Genomic DNA, 14,871 nt, shown 5'->3' on the forward strand with positions numbered 1-14,871 from the left:
GGAATTTATTTCCACCCCCCCCCCCTTCTAAGAATGATTAGATCCTCGATTGTTATACACGACAGGTTGTCATTACGAAATTCATGAATGTGGTTAAAAACCCTTTGAAAATGATAAAAACATGATATTAAGATAATGCTATTAAGATAAGAAGGCTAGTAAAGCATAGCATATATTAAATACGTAACCTAACCTAACCTAGCTACCTTTTAGTCCCCCTAAACCCCCAAAATCCTATCATATTCCCCTTTTTGGCATCTACCATGTTATGAAGATTTATAGTAGTAAAAATTAATTGATAGTTCTTTTTCCAATTGATTTCTGATTCGACAATAATATGTTCTCTTTTGTAGATTACGTCAGTGGAAATGAAAGCGGAATATAAAAACATCTTCCGATTTCTTTGGAAGACAAAATACGTAGAAAATTTGCTAGTGAAGCTTTGGCGCAGTCAGACTGTATCTGGAAGGCTACTGAACAAACTACCAGGTAAAAAAAGCTTTTTTGCGTTCTGACCAATGGTCTACTTTGCGTAGGTACCGATCTCCTGATTCGCTACCTTTGGCCGAGAATGTAATGCGTAGTTGGGGGCAAGTCATCTGACGCTTCCCGTGTTGTTCCCCCTGATTTCTCCAGGTACCCATTTAAAGCTGGGTTGACTCTGGCTGAGCTTACGGAGTCACACCATTGACTCCCGTTCCAAACCAAATAACTAGCAACTTTCAGGTAAGCGAAAATTAATTAGAGCTCCAATAGAGAGTTCCAAAATTAATTAGAGAGTATCAAAATACTTCCGTTGAAATTCAACTGCTTCTCGAACAATTTGTTTAATATCTTGATCATTATGAGAGACGTCTTCAAAAAATACTGAATGAATAGAGTTTTCGAAAATATGGCTGATCAGAACTGAATCAGAGGCAACGCTGTAGCGTTGCCTATAGTAAAGGCCATACGGCTCCAATGTTTACTATTATTAATTAAAAAAACTTTCCGAAAAATACGTTTTTCAAAGAAAAGTAAAGGTCATTTTAAACTTAAGCTCAGGAGATACAAATAACTTTTAAAATTCAAACTCAAAACGACCAGAAATTACTATTAAAGAATAAATTAAACCCAAAACGAGTATATATAAAATAAACAATCATAGCAAAAAACATACAACTAGTAATAATACAAATGAATCAATAGATCTTAAAGTGAGTAATGCTTAGATTGAATATGAAAATCAAGCTTAAAACGAAAACAAATATTTTGCTATTAAAGTATAAATGAACGTTAAAACGAACAGAAATTAAATAAAAAATAAATGCGAAAAAACATACAATAAATATTAATGTAAATGAATAAATAAATCTTAAAACGAGTGAAACTTAAAAAGACGATGCAAATCAAGTTTGAATCGAATAAAAATAACTACAAATAAGAGTTTGGGTATCGCCTCACTGCAGAAGCCTAAAACCTACTGCGTCATTGGCGCTTTACTGAAAACAATTCTTTGAAATGTTTTCACTTTTGTAACTTTAAGAAATCAAAAATTAATTGAGATTTTAGGGAATAAATATCACCATATGTATATTAACCCGTTAAGACCCAAGAAAAAATGTCGGAGATTCTAGTTGTCCTTTTCACCAGTTTCTTTTTATCACATAAGTAAGCCAAAAATGCATTTATAGATTTTTCCTGTTTCCGGTTTCTGAGATACAAGCTGTCCTATTTATAGGACAGTGGGCTCTAGTGGTATCAAAGTATACACGATTTTTATCAAGTATATTTTTAATACCAAAGATTGAATTAATTGCAACACAAAACCAAAACAATTCAAAACTTAGTGTGGTAAGACGCAAAACAGCCTCTCACAGTAGCATTTCTCACAGTAGCTCAGTGGTTTTTTCTTGCAGTTTTCGCCTTGGCATCGTCACTGCTTTTCGCGCTTCACTAGGAAGTGTCCTATTCTATCCTATCGGGTGCTGACTGGTGGCACAGAAACTGGTCTTCCTTCTAACATTGAAGGCCTCGGTTCCGCTCTTCCGTATTTTGTTTTCAAAAGGGCTCGTTTGACCTCCCGTCTAAAATCTACAAGAGGCATTTCCTATTCTTTGTCAACCACCATATTGAATAGTGTATAAGCATTGACGACAGCCATGTATAACAGGCGCACAGACAGAGCCCAATACCATTTCTTTCCTCTAATAGACACAGCATACTTACTGACAAGCCAGTCATGTAAATCAACCGGTTGTATTGCCTGAGTGGATGTGGCTGCTGCACTGCCGTCTTTCCCATCTGTCCCTTAACTCTTCGGTCAACCGGTCTTAGTGGATCTAGGCTGAGATGGTTTGATGCAACAGAGACAACGTTATTGTTCTGCCATTTTACGACCAATATATCGTTGGCTACATCAAACCGATAATCATACGCTCCACGTTGCTCCTTCTTAACATCCTTGTTGGAAAGGAGAGGGCACCTTGCCAATTGGTTTTCTCTAACCGTCCCAGTTGCTCGAAATCCAGCTCCTTTCAGATCACAAAAAAGCTGATGACTTGTAAAGAAACTGTCAAAATATACCTCGTGGCTGTTGCCATCTTCAACGATTTCCAAAAGTCCTTTCACGACTCAAGACCCTAGACCTTCTTTAGCAGTCTGAGATGGGGCACTAGGCTCCTTCCCCGAGTACAGATGAAACTGAAGGCAATAGCCATCCGAAGTGCATATAGCCCATAGTTTATATCCGAATCGAATGGGCTTGCCTCGGATGAACTGCTTCAGGCTATGTTTTCCGTAATACTTTACAATCATTTCGTCGATGGATAGATGCTGAGCGAAAATTCCAAACTGCTTAAAGTTTGCATTGATTATGTCGAAGAGGGGGCTTCACCTTGAAATACCGCCAATCTTTAAAGCTTTGAACTGTATCGTTGTCCACGAAGTGGATGTTCTCTTTTATCTTCACGAATCGATTTCTGGACATTGCTTGCTTGACTCTTTGGGAGTACAATATATTATAGCTCAAACAATCAGTATTCCCACGAACACACGGATTTTGTTACCTGATGTACTGAAGTCAAAGTTTCCCTTAGACGTCGCATATTTAACCGTTTCACGAGAAATGAGGTCAAAGAATTCATCGTATAGAAACAAAGCCAAAACCTCTATTGGTGTTTTTCCTTTTATTGCTTCTCGGGCTTTCTCAAACGCCTGAGCCGCTCCCTCGCCCAAGTTTCGCCAAGGAAAGGTTCCATTTTGCTTCCACCATTTTTGGGTTCGCGGCTTTGAACTGCCTCTTCTGTGGCCCACGAAGTTGATGCACCTTTTTCTTCTGTGAGGATGATGTTGTCAATGTCTTCAAATTGTTCTTCTTCAAGAGGACCTGGTCTGAAATCTACTTCAACAGTACCCGGGATGTCATTTACAATCAGAGCCGCGGTGTCGTCGTCATTTCCTTCATCTTCATCAGATGCTTGATCGGTATCAGGAGGCAGGACAATGTCTTCCAGGAGCTCTAGAGCTTCGCTAAGTGAAATGCAGGGGTTTCTTGTCTTCATTTTCAGAAATCTGGAAGACGAAGAAAAATGTACAGAAAAATTTTAAGATATTTTTTCCATGTCGACTGATAGGCTAAAACTGAAGGATGATAAGGAACCCAACTTATTATTGTTATTTTACTCATACCCGATCAAAAAGAGGGAAAAACGGATTAATAATCAGAGAAAACAAGAAAAACACACATGGATATCACAAGTAAACTAAACGCATAGGTGAACACTCCGAAGAAAATTGTAGAGAGAATTATGACTGAAACACGAAAAAGCGTAGATAAAGTTTTCCCCAAATTGTCACAACGAAGAGTCAACAAAAGAATTTCATTAAAAAAAAAAAAAAAAAAAAATCTCAAGTGAAATTAGCAATAAAAAAGTAATCATTGAAATTTCACGTACAAAAAGCAACCCTTACAGCCCACTGTCCTATAAATATGACATCAACCTAAAAAACCATAAAACTTTGAACTTACTTTTCAGGTCTGTTGTTATTCAGGAATACAGTTAAATATATAGTTGTCTTACTGCTTTTAAAGCCACTACTGTCTAGGGGAGCGCTCAATATTTTTACTGAATTTTGAAAACTACCGTTGTGCTATTATGCTAATTTAGAACTAAATAACGACTTTTATTCGATTCAAACTTGATTTGCATTTTCTTTTTAAGTTTCACTCGTTTTAAGATTTATTTATTCATTTACATTAATATATATTGTATGTTTGTTCGCACTGATTGTTTATTCAATTTCTGATCGTTTTAAGTTTCATTTATACTTTAATAGCAAAACATATTTTTTCGTTTTAAGCTTGATTTTCATATTCAATCTAAGCATTACTCGCTTTATTATCTATTTTTTAATTTATATTATTACTGGTTGTATTTTTTTTTCTATGATTGTTTATTTAATTTCTGTTCGTTTTGGGTTTTATTTATTCTGTAATATTAATTTCTGGCCGTTTTGAGTTTGAATTTTAACAGGTATTTGTATCTACTGAGCTTAAGTTTAAAATGGCCTTTACTTTTCTTTGAAAAACTTATTTTTCGGAAATTTTTTTTAATCAATTTTTGTTCGTTTTTGATTGCAAAAGGTTTCAAGTTTTTATGGCATGGGGGGGGGGGGGGTGTTTACGTTCCGATTATTCTTGAATTTAAAAAACAGATCTAGAACTTTCAATTTAAATCGAATGAGGGTTTTTTCAAAGTGTATACGATTACCTCTTTGATAAAAACCTTATATATGAACAATAGACAGCTTGCATAACTTGTGGACAGCAATTGACAACAATGAATGGATTGAAAACATAGCTCCAATAAGAGGGTTTAGACTATTTTACTTGCTGGCACAAAGGCATCACGACTGTTTGGAATTGACCTTAACAGGATTTTGTGTGCCAAAGCAATTTTGCACCTATCACAGAGTATGTATTTTAACCTTATAATTGGATAATTATAATTGATTTCCTATGCGTTCTTCCCTTACCAAATCCCTTCCCATAAGTTATAATCCCCCCTTAATAAGTTATGCCCCAGGGCATAACTTAAAACGCCTACCCCCAGACCCTGATGGGCTGTGTCGACACCGGAGTTTTTTGTTATCAGAACTTTGAACTATTTTAATAAAATGTATATCTCAAAATTTTTATCTGATGCATTTAGGGCTTGGAGGAGGGGGGGCTAGTTACCCTCCAATCTCTTTTGACTCTTAAAAAGTGAACAAGAACTTTTAATTTTCAGTCAAATGAGCCCTTTTTAAAGTTTATACGAGCATCCCTTCCATAAGAAATAATGGGAAGGATTCGGAGAAGCTTTAAATTACAACTCTTGCCCTGAGGGCTGTGGGGGAGTTGTCATCCTCAAAGACCTAATTTTCAGAACTTAAAACTACGTTTAATAAAATGGCTATCTCAAAATTTTGATTGGATTGTGTTTGGGGAAAAGGTGAGCGTGAGAGGGGGGTTAGTTGCCCTCCAATCCCTCTCGAATATTGAAAAGGGCGCTTGCCCTTTTAATTTCTAATAGAATGATCCTTTTTTTAAGTTTCCATGACAGAACCTTCTATTAAAAACTTTCTATGACCCAAGGGCATAACTTAAAACCTTTGCCCTGAGGGTTGTTGGGGAGTGTACTCCTAAAAAACATATTTTCTATCTGGAAATCAACTACGCTGAACAAAATGGCTATCTCAAAATTTTGATTTGATGTTTTTGAGGGAATGATGGGCGTGTGGGGGGGGTTAGTTGCCCTCAAATCACTTTTGATTATTAAAAAGGGCACTAGCCCTTTGAATTTCCAATCGAATGAGCCTGTTTTGAAGTTTCTTTGACAATGCCTTCTATAAGAACCTTATATGCCCCTAGGGCATAACTTAAAACCCTTGCCCTGAGGGTTGTGGGGGATTGTCCTCCTCAAAAACATGTATTGTATGTGAAAATCAATTACGTTGAACAAAATGCATATCTCGAAATTTTGATTGGATGTGTTTGGGGGAATGATGGGCGTGGGGGGGGGGGCTAGTTGCCCTCCAATCACTTTCGACTATTGAAAAGGGTACTAGCCCTTCGAATTTCCAATCGAATGAGCCTGTTTTGAAGTTTCTACGGCAACGCCTTCTATAAAAACCTTATATGGCCCCAGGGCCTTGCCCTGAGGCTGGTGGGGGAGTGTCCTCTCCAAAAATATATTTTATATTTGGAAATCAACTACGCTGAACAAAATGGCTATCTCAAAATTTTGATTGGATGGGTTTTGGGGAATGGTTGGCGTGAGGGGGGGGGCTATTTGCCCTCCAATCCCTTTCGACTTTTAAAAAGGGCACTAGCTTTTTGAATTTCCGATCTAATTAGCCTTTTTTGAAGTTTCTACGACAACACCTTCTATAAAAGCCTTATATGTCCCCAGGGTATAACTTAAAACCCTTGCCCTGAGGGTTGTGGGGGAGTGTCCTCATCAAAAATATATTTTCTATCCTCAAATCAACTACGTTGAATAAATTGGCTATCTCAAAATTTTGATAGGATGTGTTTGGGGAAATGATGGGCGTGGGGGGAGGGGGTTTAGTTACACTCCAATCACATTCGACTGTCAAAAAGGGCACTAGCCCTTTTATTTCCAATCGATTGAGCCAGTTTTGAAGTTTTTACGACAGCGCCTTCTATAAAAACCTTATGTGCCCCCAGGGCATAACTTCAAACCCTTGCCCTGAGGGTTGTGGGGGAGTGTCCTCCTCAAAAATATATTTTCTATCCAGAAATCAACTACGCTGAACAAAATGGCTATCTCAGAATTTTGATTGGATGTCTTAGGGGGAATAATGGGCGGGGGGGGGGGGCTAGTTGCCCTCCAATCACTTTCGACTATTAAAAAGGGCACTAGCTTTTAGAATTTCCAATCGAATGAGCCTTTTTTGAAGTTTCTACGACAACGCCTTCTATAAAAACCTTATATGTCCCCAGGGTATAACTTAAAACCCTTGCCCTGAGGGTTGTGGGGTAGCGTCCTCCTAAAAAATATATTTTCTATCTAGAGATCAACTACGCTGAACAAAATGGATATCTCAAAATTTTGATTGTATGTTTTTGGGGAAATGATGGGCGTGGGGGGATGGGGGCTAGTTACACTCCAATCACTTTCGACTATTAAAAAGGGCACTAGCCCTTTAATTTCCAATCGATTGAGCCTGTTTTGAAGTTTTTACGACAACGCCTTCTATAAAAATCTTATATGCCCCCAGGGCATAGCTTCAAACCCTTGCCCTGAGGGTTGGGGGGGAGTGTTCTCCTCAAAAACATATTTTCTATCTGGAAATCATCTACGCTGAACAAAATGGCTATCTCAAAATTTTGATTGGTTGGGTTGGGGGGAATGATGGGCGTGGGGGGGGGGCTAGTTGCCCTCCAATCATTTTCGACTATTAAAAAGGGCACTATAACTCTCGATTTCCAATCGAATGAGCCCCCTTTGAAGTTTCTACGACGACCCCTTCCGTATGAAGTGCCTCTGGGGAAACAAAAAACATAAATAATCAGAGGCAACGCTATAGTGTTGCCTATAGTAAAGGCTATACGGCTCCAATGTTTTATTATTATTTTTTTTTTTTTCCAGAGGCACTTCATACGGAAGGGGTCATCGTAGAAGCTTCAAAGGGGGCTCATTCGATTGGAAATCGAGAGTTCTAGTGCCCTTTTTAATAGTCAAAAATGATTGGAGGGCAACTAGCCCCCCCCCCACGCCCATCATTCCCCCCAACTCATCCAATCAAAATTTTGAGATAGCCATTTTGTTCAGCGTAGTTGATTTCCAGATAGAAAATATATTTTTGAGGAGGACACTCCCCCACAACCCTCAGGACAAGGGTTTTAAGTTATACCCTGGGGGCATATAAGTTTTTTATAGAAGGTGTTGTCGTAGAAACTTCAAAAAGTCTCATTCGATTGGAAATTCAAAAAGCTAGTGCCCTTTTTAGTAGTCGAAAGTGATTGGGGGGCAACTACCCCCCCCCCCCACGCCCATTATTCCCCCAAACACATCCAATCAAAATTTTGAGATAGCCATTTTGTTCAGCGCAGTTGATTTCCAGATAGTAAATATATATTTGAGGAGGACACTCCCCCACAACCCTCAGGGCAAGGGTTTTAAGTTATACCCTGGGGGCATATAAGGTTTTTATAGAAGGCGTTGTCGTAGAAACTTCAAAAAAGGCTCATTCGATTGGAAATTAAAGGGCTAGTGCCCTTTTTAATAGTCTAATTTGATTGGAGTGCTACTAACCCCCCCCCCCCACGCCCATTATTCCCCCAAACATATTCAATTAAAATTTTGAGATAGCCATTTTATTTAGCGTAGTTGATTTCCAGATAGAAAATATGTTTTTGAGGACGATACTCCCCCATAACCTTCAGGGCAAGGATTTTAACTTATGCCCTGGGGGCATATAAGGTTTTTATAAAAAGCGTTGTGGTAGAAACTTCAAAAAGGTTCATTCGATTTGAAATTCAAAGTTTGATTTTCAGATAGAAAATATATTTTTGAGGAGGATACTCCCCCACATCCCTCAAGGCAAGGGTTTTCAGTTATACCCTGGGGGCATATAAGGTTTAGATAGAAAGCTTTGTCGTAGAAACTTCAAAAAAGGCTCATTCTATTGGAAATTAAAGAGCTAGTGCCCTTTTTAATAGTCGAAAGTGATTGGAGTGTAACTAGCCCCCTCCCCCCCCCACGCCCATAATTTCCCCAAACACATCCAATCAAAATTTTCAGAGAGTAATTTTGTTTAGCATAGTTTATTTCCAAATAGAAAATTCGTTGTTAAGGAAGACTCACCTTAACAATTCTCAGGGGAAGTGGTTTAAGCAATGGCCTGGGGCAATATAGGGTTTCTATAGAAAGTGTTGTCGTAAAAACTTGAAAAAAGGCTCATTCGATAGGAAATTAAAGGGCTCGTGCCCTTTTTAATAGTTGAAAATGATTGGAGGGCAAATAGCACCCCCCCTCACGCCCATCATTCCCCCAAACCCACCCCCTACAAATTTAGATATATTCATTTTGTTCTGCGTTTTTTAGTTCTAGATGTATAATATATTTTTTTGGTGTATACTACCCCAAAACCCTTAGGGCAATGGTGTAAATTAATTCCCTGAGGGCATATAAGGTTTTTTATAGAAGGAGGTATCGTAGAAACTTCAAAACAGGCTCATTCGATTGGAAATTAAAGAGCTAGTGCCCTTTTTAATAGTCGAAAGTGATTGGAGTGTAACTAGCCCCCCTCCCCCCCCCCCACGCCCATCATTTTCCCGAACACATCCAATCAAAATTTTCAGATAGCCATTTTGTTCAGCGTAGTTGATTTCCAAATACAAAATATATTTTTGAGGAGGATATTCCCCCACAACCCTCAGGGCAAGGGTTTTAAGTTATGCCCTGGGGGTACATCAGGTTTTTACAGCAGGCGTTGTCGTAGAAACTTTCAAACTGGCTCATTCGATTGGAAATTAAAGAGCTACTGCCCTTTATAATAATCAAAAATGATTAGAGGGCAACTAGCCCCCCCCCCTTCCCACGCCCACCATTCCCCCAAACACATCCAATCAAAATTTTGAGATAGCCATTTGTTCAGCGTAGTTGATTTCCAGATAGAAACTATGTTTTTGAGGAGGATACTCCCCCGCAACCCTCAGGGAAAGGTTTTAAGTTATGACCTGTAGGCATGTGAGGTTTTTCATAGAAGGCGCTGCCGTAGAAACTTCAAAAAATGCTCATTCGATTAGAAATTCAAAGGGCTAGTGCCCTTTTTAAAAATCGAAAATGATTTGAGTGTAACTTGCCCCCCACCCCCCCCCCCACGCCGATCATTTCCCCAAACACATCCAATCAAAATTTTGAGATAGCCATTTTGTTCAGCGTAGTTGATTTCCAGATAGAAAATATATTTTTGAGGAGGACACTCCCCAACAACCCCCAGGGCAAGGGATCTAAGTTATACCCTGGGGGCATATAAGGTTTTTATAGAAGGCATTGTCTTAGAAACTTCAAAACAGGCTTATTCGATTGGAAATTAAAGGGCTAGTGCCCTTTTTAATAGTCGAAAGTTATTTGTGGGCAACTAGCCTACCCCCCCCCCCCCCCCCCACGTCTAGCATTTCCCCAAACACCCAATCAAAATTTTTGAGACGGCCATTTCGTTCAGTGTAGTTGACTTGCAGATAAAAAATATGTTCTTGAGGAGAACACTCCCCCACAACCGTCTGGGCAATGCTTTTAAGATATGACCTGGGGGCATATAAGGTTTTTATAGAAGGCGTTGTCGTAGAAACTTCAAAAAAGGCTCATTCGATATTGGAAATTCAAAGGGATAGTGCCGTTTTCAATAGTTGAAAGTGATTTGAGGGCAACTAACCCCCTCTCTCACGCCCACCTTTTCCCCAAACACATCCAATCAAAATTTTGAGACAGCCATTTTATTAAACGTAGTTTTAAGTTCTAGAAATTAGGTCTTTGAGGATGACAACTCCCCCACAGCCCTCAGGGCAAGAGTTGTAATTTAAGGATTCTCCGGATCCTTCCCATTATTTCTTATGGAAGGGATGCTCGTATTAACTTTAGAGAGGTCTCATTTGACTTAAAATTTAAATTTCTTGTTCACTTTTTAATCGGAAAAATAGTACGGTGGGTGAATAGCCCCCCCCCCCCTCCTCCACGCCCTAAATGCCTCCAATAAAAATTTTGAGATTAAAAATTTGTTAATAATGGTCAAATGTCGGTTCACAAAAACTACGGGGGTGATCGCGCTACCACGGGCCTGGGGGGAGGCGTTGTAAGTTATGTCCTGGGGCATAACTTATTAAAGGGGGTTTATAACTTATGAGAAGGGGTTTTGTATGGGAAGAACACATAGGAAATCTATTATAACTATCCAATTATAAGGCTAAAATACATACTCTGAGATAGATGTAAAATTGCTTTGGCACACAAAATCCTATTAAGGTCAATTCCAAACAGTCGTGATCCCTTTTATGTCAGCAAGTGAAATGGTCTAAACCTCCTTATTGGAGCTATTTTTTCAATCCGTTCATTTTTGTCAATCGCTGTCCACAAGTTATGCAAGCTGTCTATTGTTCATATATAAGGTTTTTATCAAAGAGGTACCAAAACTCTTGTTTGTAGTTATTTTTATTCGATTCAAACTTGATTTGCATATTCTTTTTAATTTTCGTTCGTTTTAAGATTTATTTATTCATTTACATTAATATATATTGTATTTTGTTCGCATTGATTGTTTATTTAATTTCTGTTTGTTTTAAGTTTCATTTATACTTTAATAGCAACAGGGCAAGAGCCCTCACAGCCCTCAGGGCAAGAGTTGTAATTTAAGGATTCTCCGGATCCTTCCCATTATTTCTTATGGAAGGGATGCTCGTATTAACTTTAGAGAGGTCTCATTTGACTTAAAATTGAAAGTTCTTGTTCACTTTTTAAGCGTAAAAGGATATAGGAGAGTGACAAGCCCCTCTCCTCGCCGTCCCACCATCACTTTCTTCTATGCCAATTTTTATATTTTAATTTTGTTAATACATTTAAAAGGTAGGCTCACAAAAAACTAAAGTGGGAAAAGCTCCCCCGGGCCCGGGGGTAGGCGTTGTAAGTTATGCCCTGGGGCATAACTGATTAAAGGGGGTTTATAACTTATGAGAAGGGGTTTTGTATGGGAAGAACACATAGGAAATCTATTATAACTATCCAATTATAAGGCTAAAATACATACTCTGAGATAGATGTAAAATTGCTTTGGCACACAAAATCCTATTAAGGTCAATTCCAAACAGTCGTGATCCCTTTTATGTCAGCAAGTGAAATGGTCTAAACCTCCTTATTGGAGCTATTTTTTCAATCCGTTCATTTTTGTCAATCGCTGTCCACAAGTTATGCAAGCTGTCTATTGTTCATATATAAGGTTTTTATCAAAGAGGTACCAAAACTCTTGTTTGTAGTTATTTTTATTCGATTCAAACTTGATTTGCATATTCTTTTTAATTTTCGTTCGTTTTAAGATTTATTTATTCATTTACATTAATATATATTGTATTTTGTTCGCATTGATTGTTTATTTAATTTCTGTTCGTTTTAAGTTTCATTTATACTTCAATAGCAAAATATTTTTTTTTGTTTTAAGCTTGATTTTCATATTCAATCTAAGTATTACTCGCTTTAAGATCTATTTATTCATTTATATTATTACTTGTTGTATGTTTTTTGCTATGATTGTTTATTTATGCTCGTTTTGGGTTTCATTTATTCTTTAAAATTGATTTTTGGTTTTTTTGAGATTGAATTTTAACAGATATTTGTATCTCCTGAGCTTAAGTTTAAAATGGCCTTTACTTTTCTTTGAAAAACTTATTTTTCGGAAAGTTTTTTTTAATTAATCCAAAGAAATGATGAACCCTGGTGCTCTTTAGATCACTTCGTAAAAATGATCGAAACTTGTAGTTTACTTTAGAAACTGGATCTTAAATCTTAGATCATCAATATAATCTTATAATAAAATAAATCTTATAATAAGCATAAAAACTAAATATAATAAATAATAAATTAAATTAAAAATAAAAAATTAAAAAATTAAATGTGATAAATAAATATAAAAGTATTACAATAAATATAATTCAAATTGAAATTTTTGTATACGTATATAAATCTTATGATGAAATCTTTTTTTGATATTGATATTCCTAGTAGTAATAAACTTGATTTTTGTTTTACAATTTGCTAAAATCTCAGAAATATAATAGACACGTTCATTTTTAATCCAGTCCTCCCCCATGAATTAAAAGAGCTGTTGGGATTTCTCCTGTAGGTCGTGTTCTAAACATCTGCTCAAAGCCTTACATCCAGCAGGAATTAAATTTTATTAAAGATATATTTTCTGGAATGGCTCTTTTATTAATAATACAATTAGTCAAAGGTTAAATAAAGATTCCCTTGAAATTAAATACCTCTTATCAGGTGATGTTCCGAATAAGCCCTCATGTATATTTACTACATGCCCAAAATTGCAACAAAATTACCATGAAAAGCCTGTTTTTTTTTACAAGTAATTTAAAATTATGAATTTCCTTAACTCTGGTAAGGATAAGATCTTTACTTGTCAAAGGGGTTATATCAAATATCCTTTTACTGCGTCAATTATTGTATCGTTAGAACCCTTCAAAATTTGAAAAAAACGTTTACAAGAGTACAAAGATAACAGAACAGAGGCCCTAAACTTTGCTAGTACTTGGGGTCCCTGCTAGTAAGTAAAATTATCATAACAAATGAGGTATCCCTCACAATTTTAAGGGAGGGTTTCAGCCTCCAAACCCTCAAAGACTACACAATTCTATGGGAAGGGAGATATTTTTAAATTAAGAACAATGCTATGTGAGGGTTATTAAACTCGCCCTGGCATTACTAATTCTTAGAAAGTAATAAAGAAACAAAATAGTCAAAATGTACGTTAAGTCAATTAATACGTTGTCTGTAGCAATTCAAAGGCTTAATGCTCTTACATTTTAAATGAAGATACATAGCCTAGTATATTCTTAAACTCAGCGCGCTCCATTCATCTGGAACTCATTTGGTTCCCGAGATACTTAGGACTAGTTTTTTTTTTTCAAATTGTGTTAAATTGCCTTCTGTCAGTAGCCAAAAAAGAAAAGTAAATGCAGCTCTTTTCGCCTTTTAAACATATCTGATGCTTAAAAACACAATAATTACACAAGCAACTGGTAATTAAACAGTAATTTAATAATAGTCAATTCTATTCGTTAATTGATAAAGCTTCTCGGTTCCAAAGTCCTTGTATTGGTCCCGCAGCGGCCGGAATTGAACCCTAGTTCATGTATCTCCAGGTAAAAATCACTCCACCTGTCCAGCACAGGACTGAATATATCATAGATGACAAAATTGAGGATATCAAAATGATAATGTTTAGAACTAGTCTCCTAAGAATGAAATACATGTAAAAGCTTACTTTCCGGGCCTCACAAACATTCTATCCGCCACCTTCTCCTCAACTCAGAATTAAGTTATGTTATTGATTATTAACTTTGATGCATTGTGTTACAAACTTAATATTGTTTTTATTTTTTTCTAGAGGCCCGTGGACTGGCACACAGTGCGCATTTGCTTTTATTTCAAATGATCCATTTTGTTCGGCAAATGGCTTATTATATTACCTTTGAGGTATTGGCCTGTACCTGGGAAACCCTTTCACGAAAGCTCAAAAGTGCGCGCTCAATGGATGACGTTATTATAGCTCATAAGGAATTTTTAGAAACGACGGCCATGAGAACTTTAGTTAACCTGGATAGTCCAATGGTAAGCACAAAGGGCAGGGCTAAAGGTCTTATATAGGAAACAGGTTCCATACCTTATTTCGTGTGTGACTGGAAAGGGGAAATCCCTCCTCCTTCCAACAATTTTAAATATATTGTATTTACAACTTACAAGGATTCCTTAAAACAACGACTATGAGAGCTGTTTTTAGCCTCGATAGTACTATGAGGAGAAAAAAAAAGGCAGGGTAAAGGTTCTTAAAAAGGAAAGGGCTTTTATGTTTAATTTTAACCTAATTGGAAAAGAGAGATTTCTCCTTCCTCTAAGGGATTTCTGCATATTATAGCTTACAATGAATCTTTAGAAACAAGGGCTATGAATACTCTTATTAACCTGGTAGCCCTTTGGCAAGAACAAGGATTTTATATAGGAATGAGATTTCATGCCTAAACTAATATCCAAGTTCAAATTACTCTTTTCATATATTGTCAATATATTGTCGAGCATATATGAGTATTGTCGATATAGT

The 14,871-nt window shown here is 37.0% G+C and overlaps 1 protein-coding gene across 1 annotated transcript in view; it reads left to right on the top strand.

Moving 5' to 3' along the window:
* Positions 1-14,871, top strand: part of LOC148944280 (gamma-tubulin complex component 3 homolog) — a 90,312-nt gene that overhangs the window by 65,806 nt on the left and 9,635 nt on the right. The window contains exons 12-13 of the mRNA XM_089099780.1: positions 354-489; positions 14,161-14,384. Coding sequence (XP_088955906.1) covers positions 354-489; positions 14,161-14,384 — 360 coding nt within the window. The remainder of the gene's footprint in view (positions 1-353; positions 490-14,160; positions 14,385-14,871) is intronic.

The sequence above is a fragment of the Artemia sp. Qi Xiang Cuo genome, chromosome 14, assembly GCF_049724085.1.
Source record: "Artemia sp. Qi Xiang Cuo chromosome 14, ASM4972408v1, whole genome shotgun sequence".
Lineage (NCBI taxonomy): Eukaryota > Metazoa > Arthropoda > Branchiopoda > Anostraca > Artemiidae > Artemia > Artemia sp. Qi Xiang Cuo.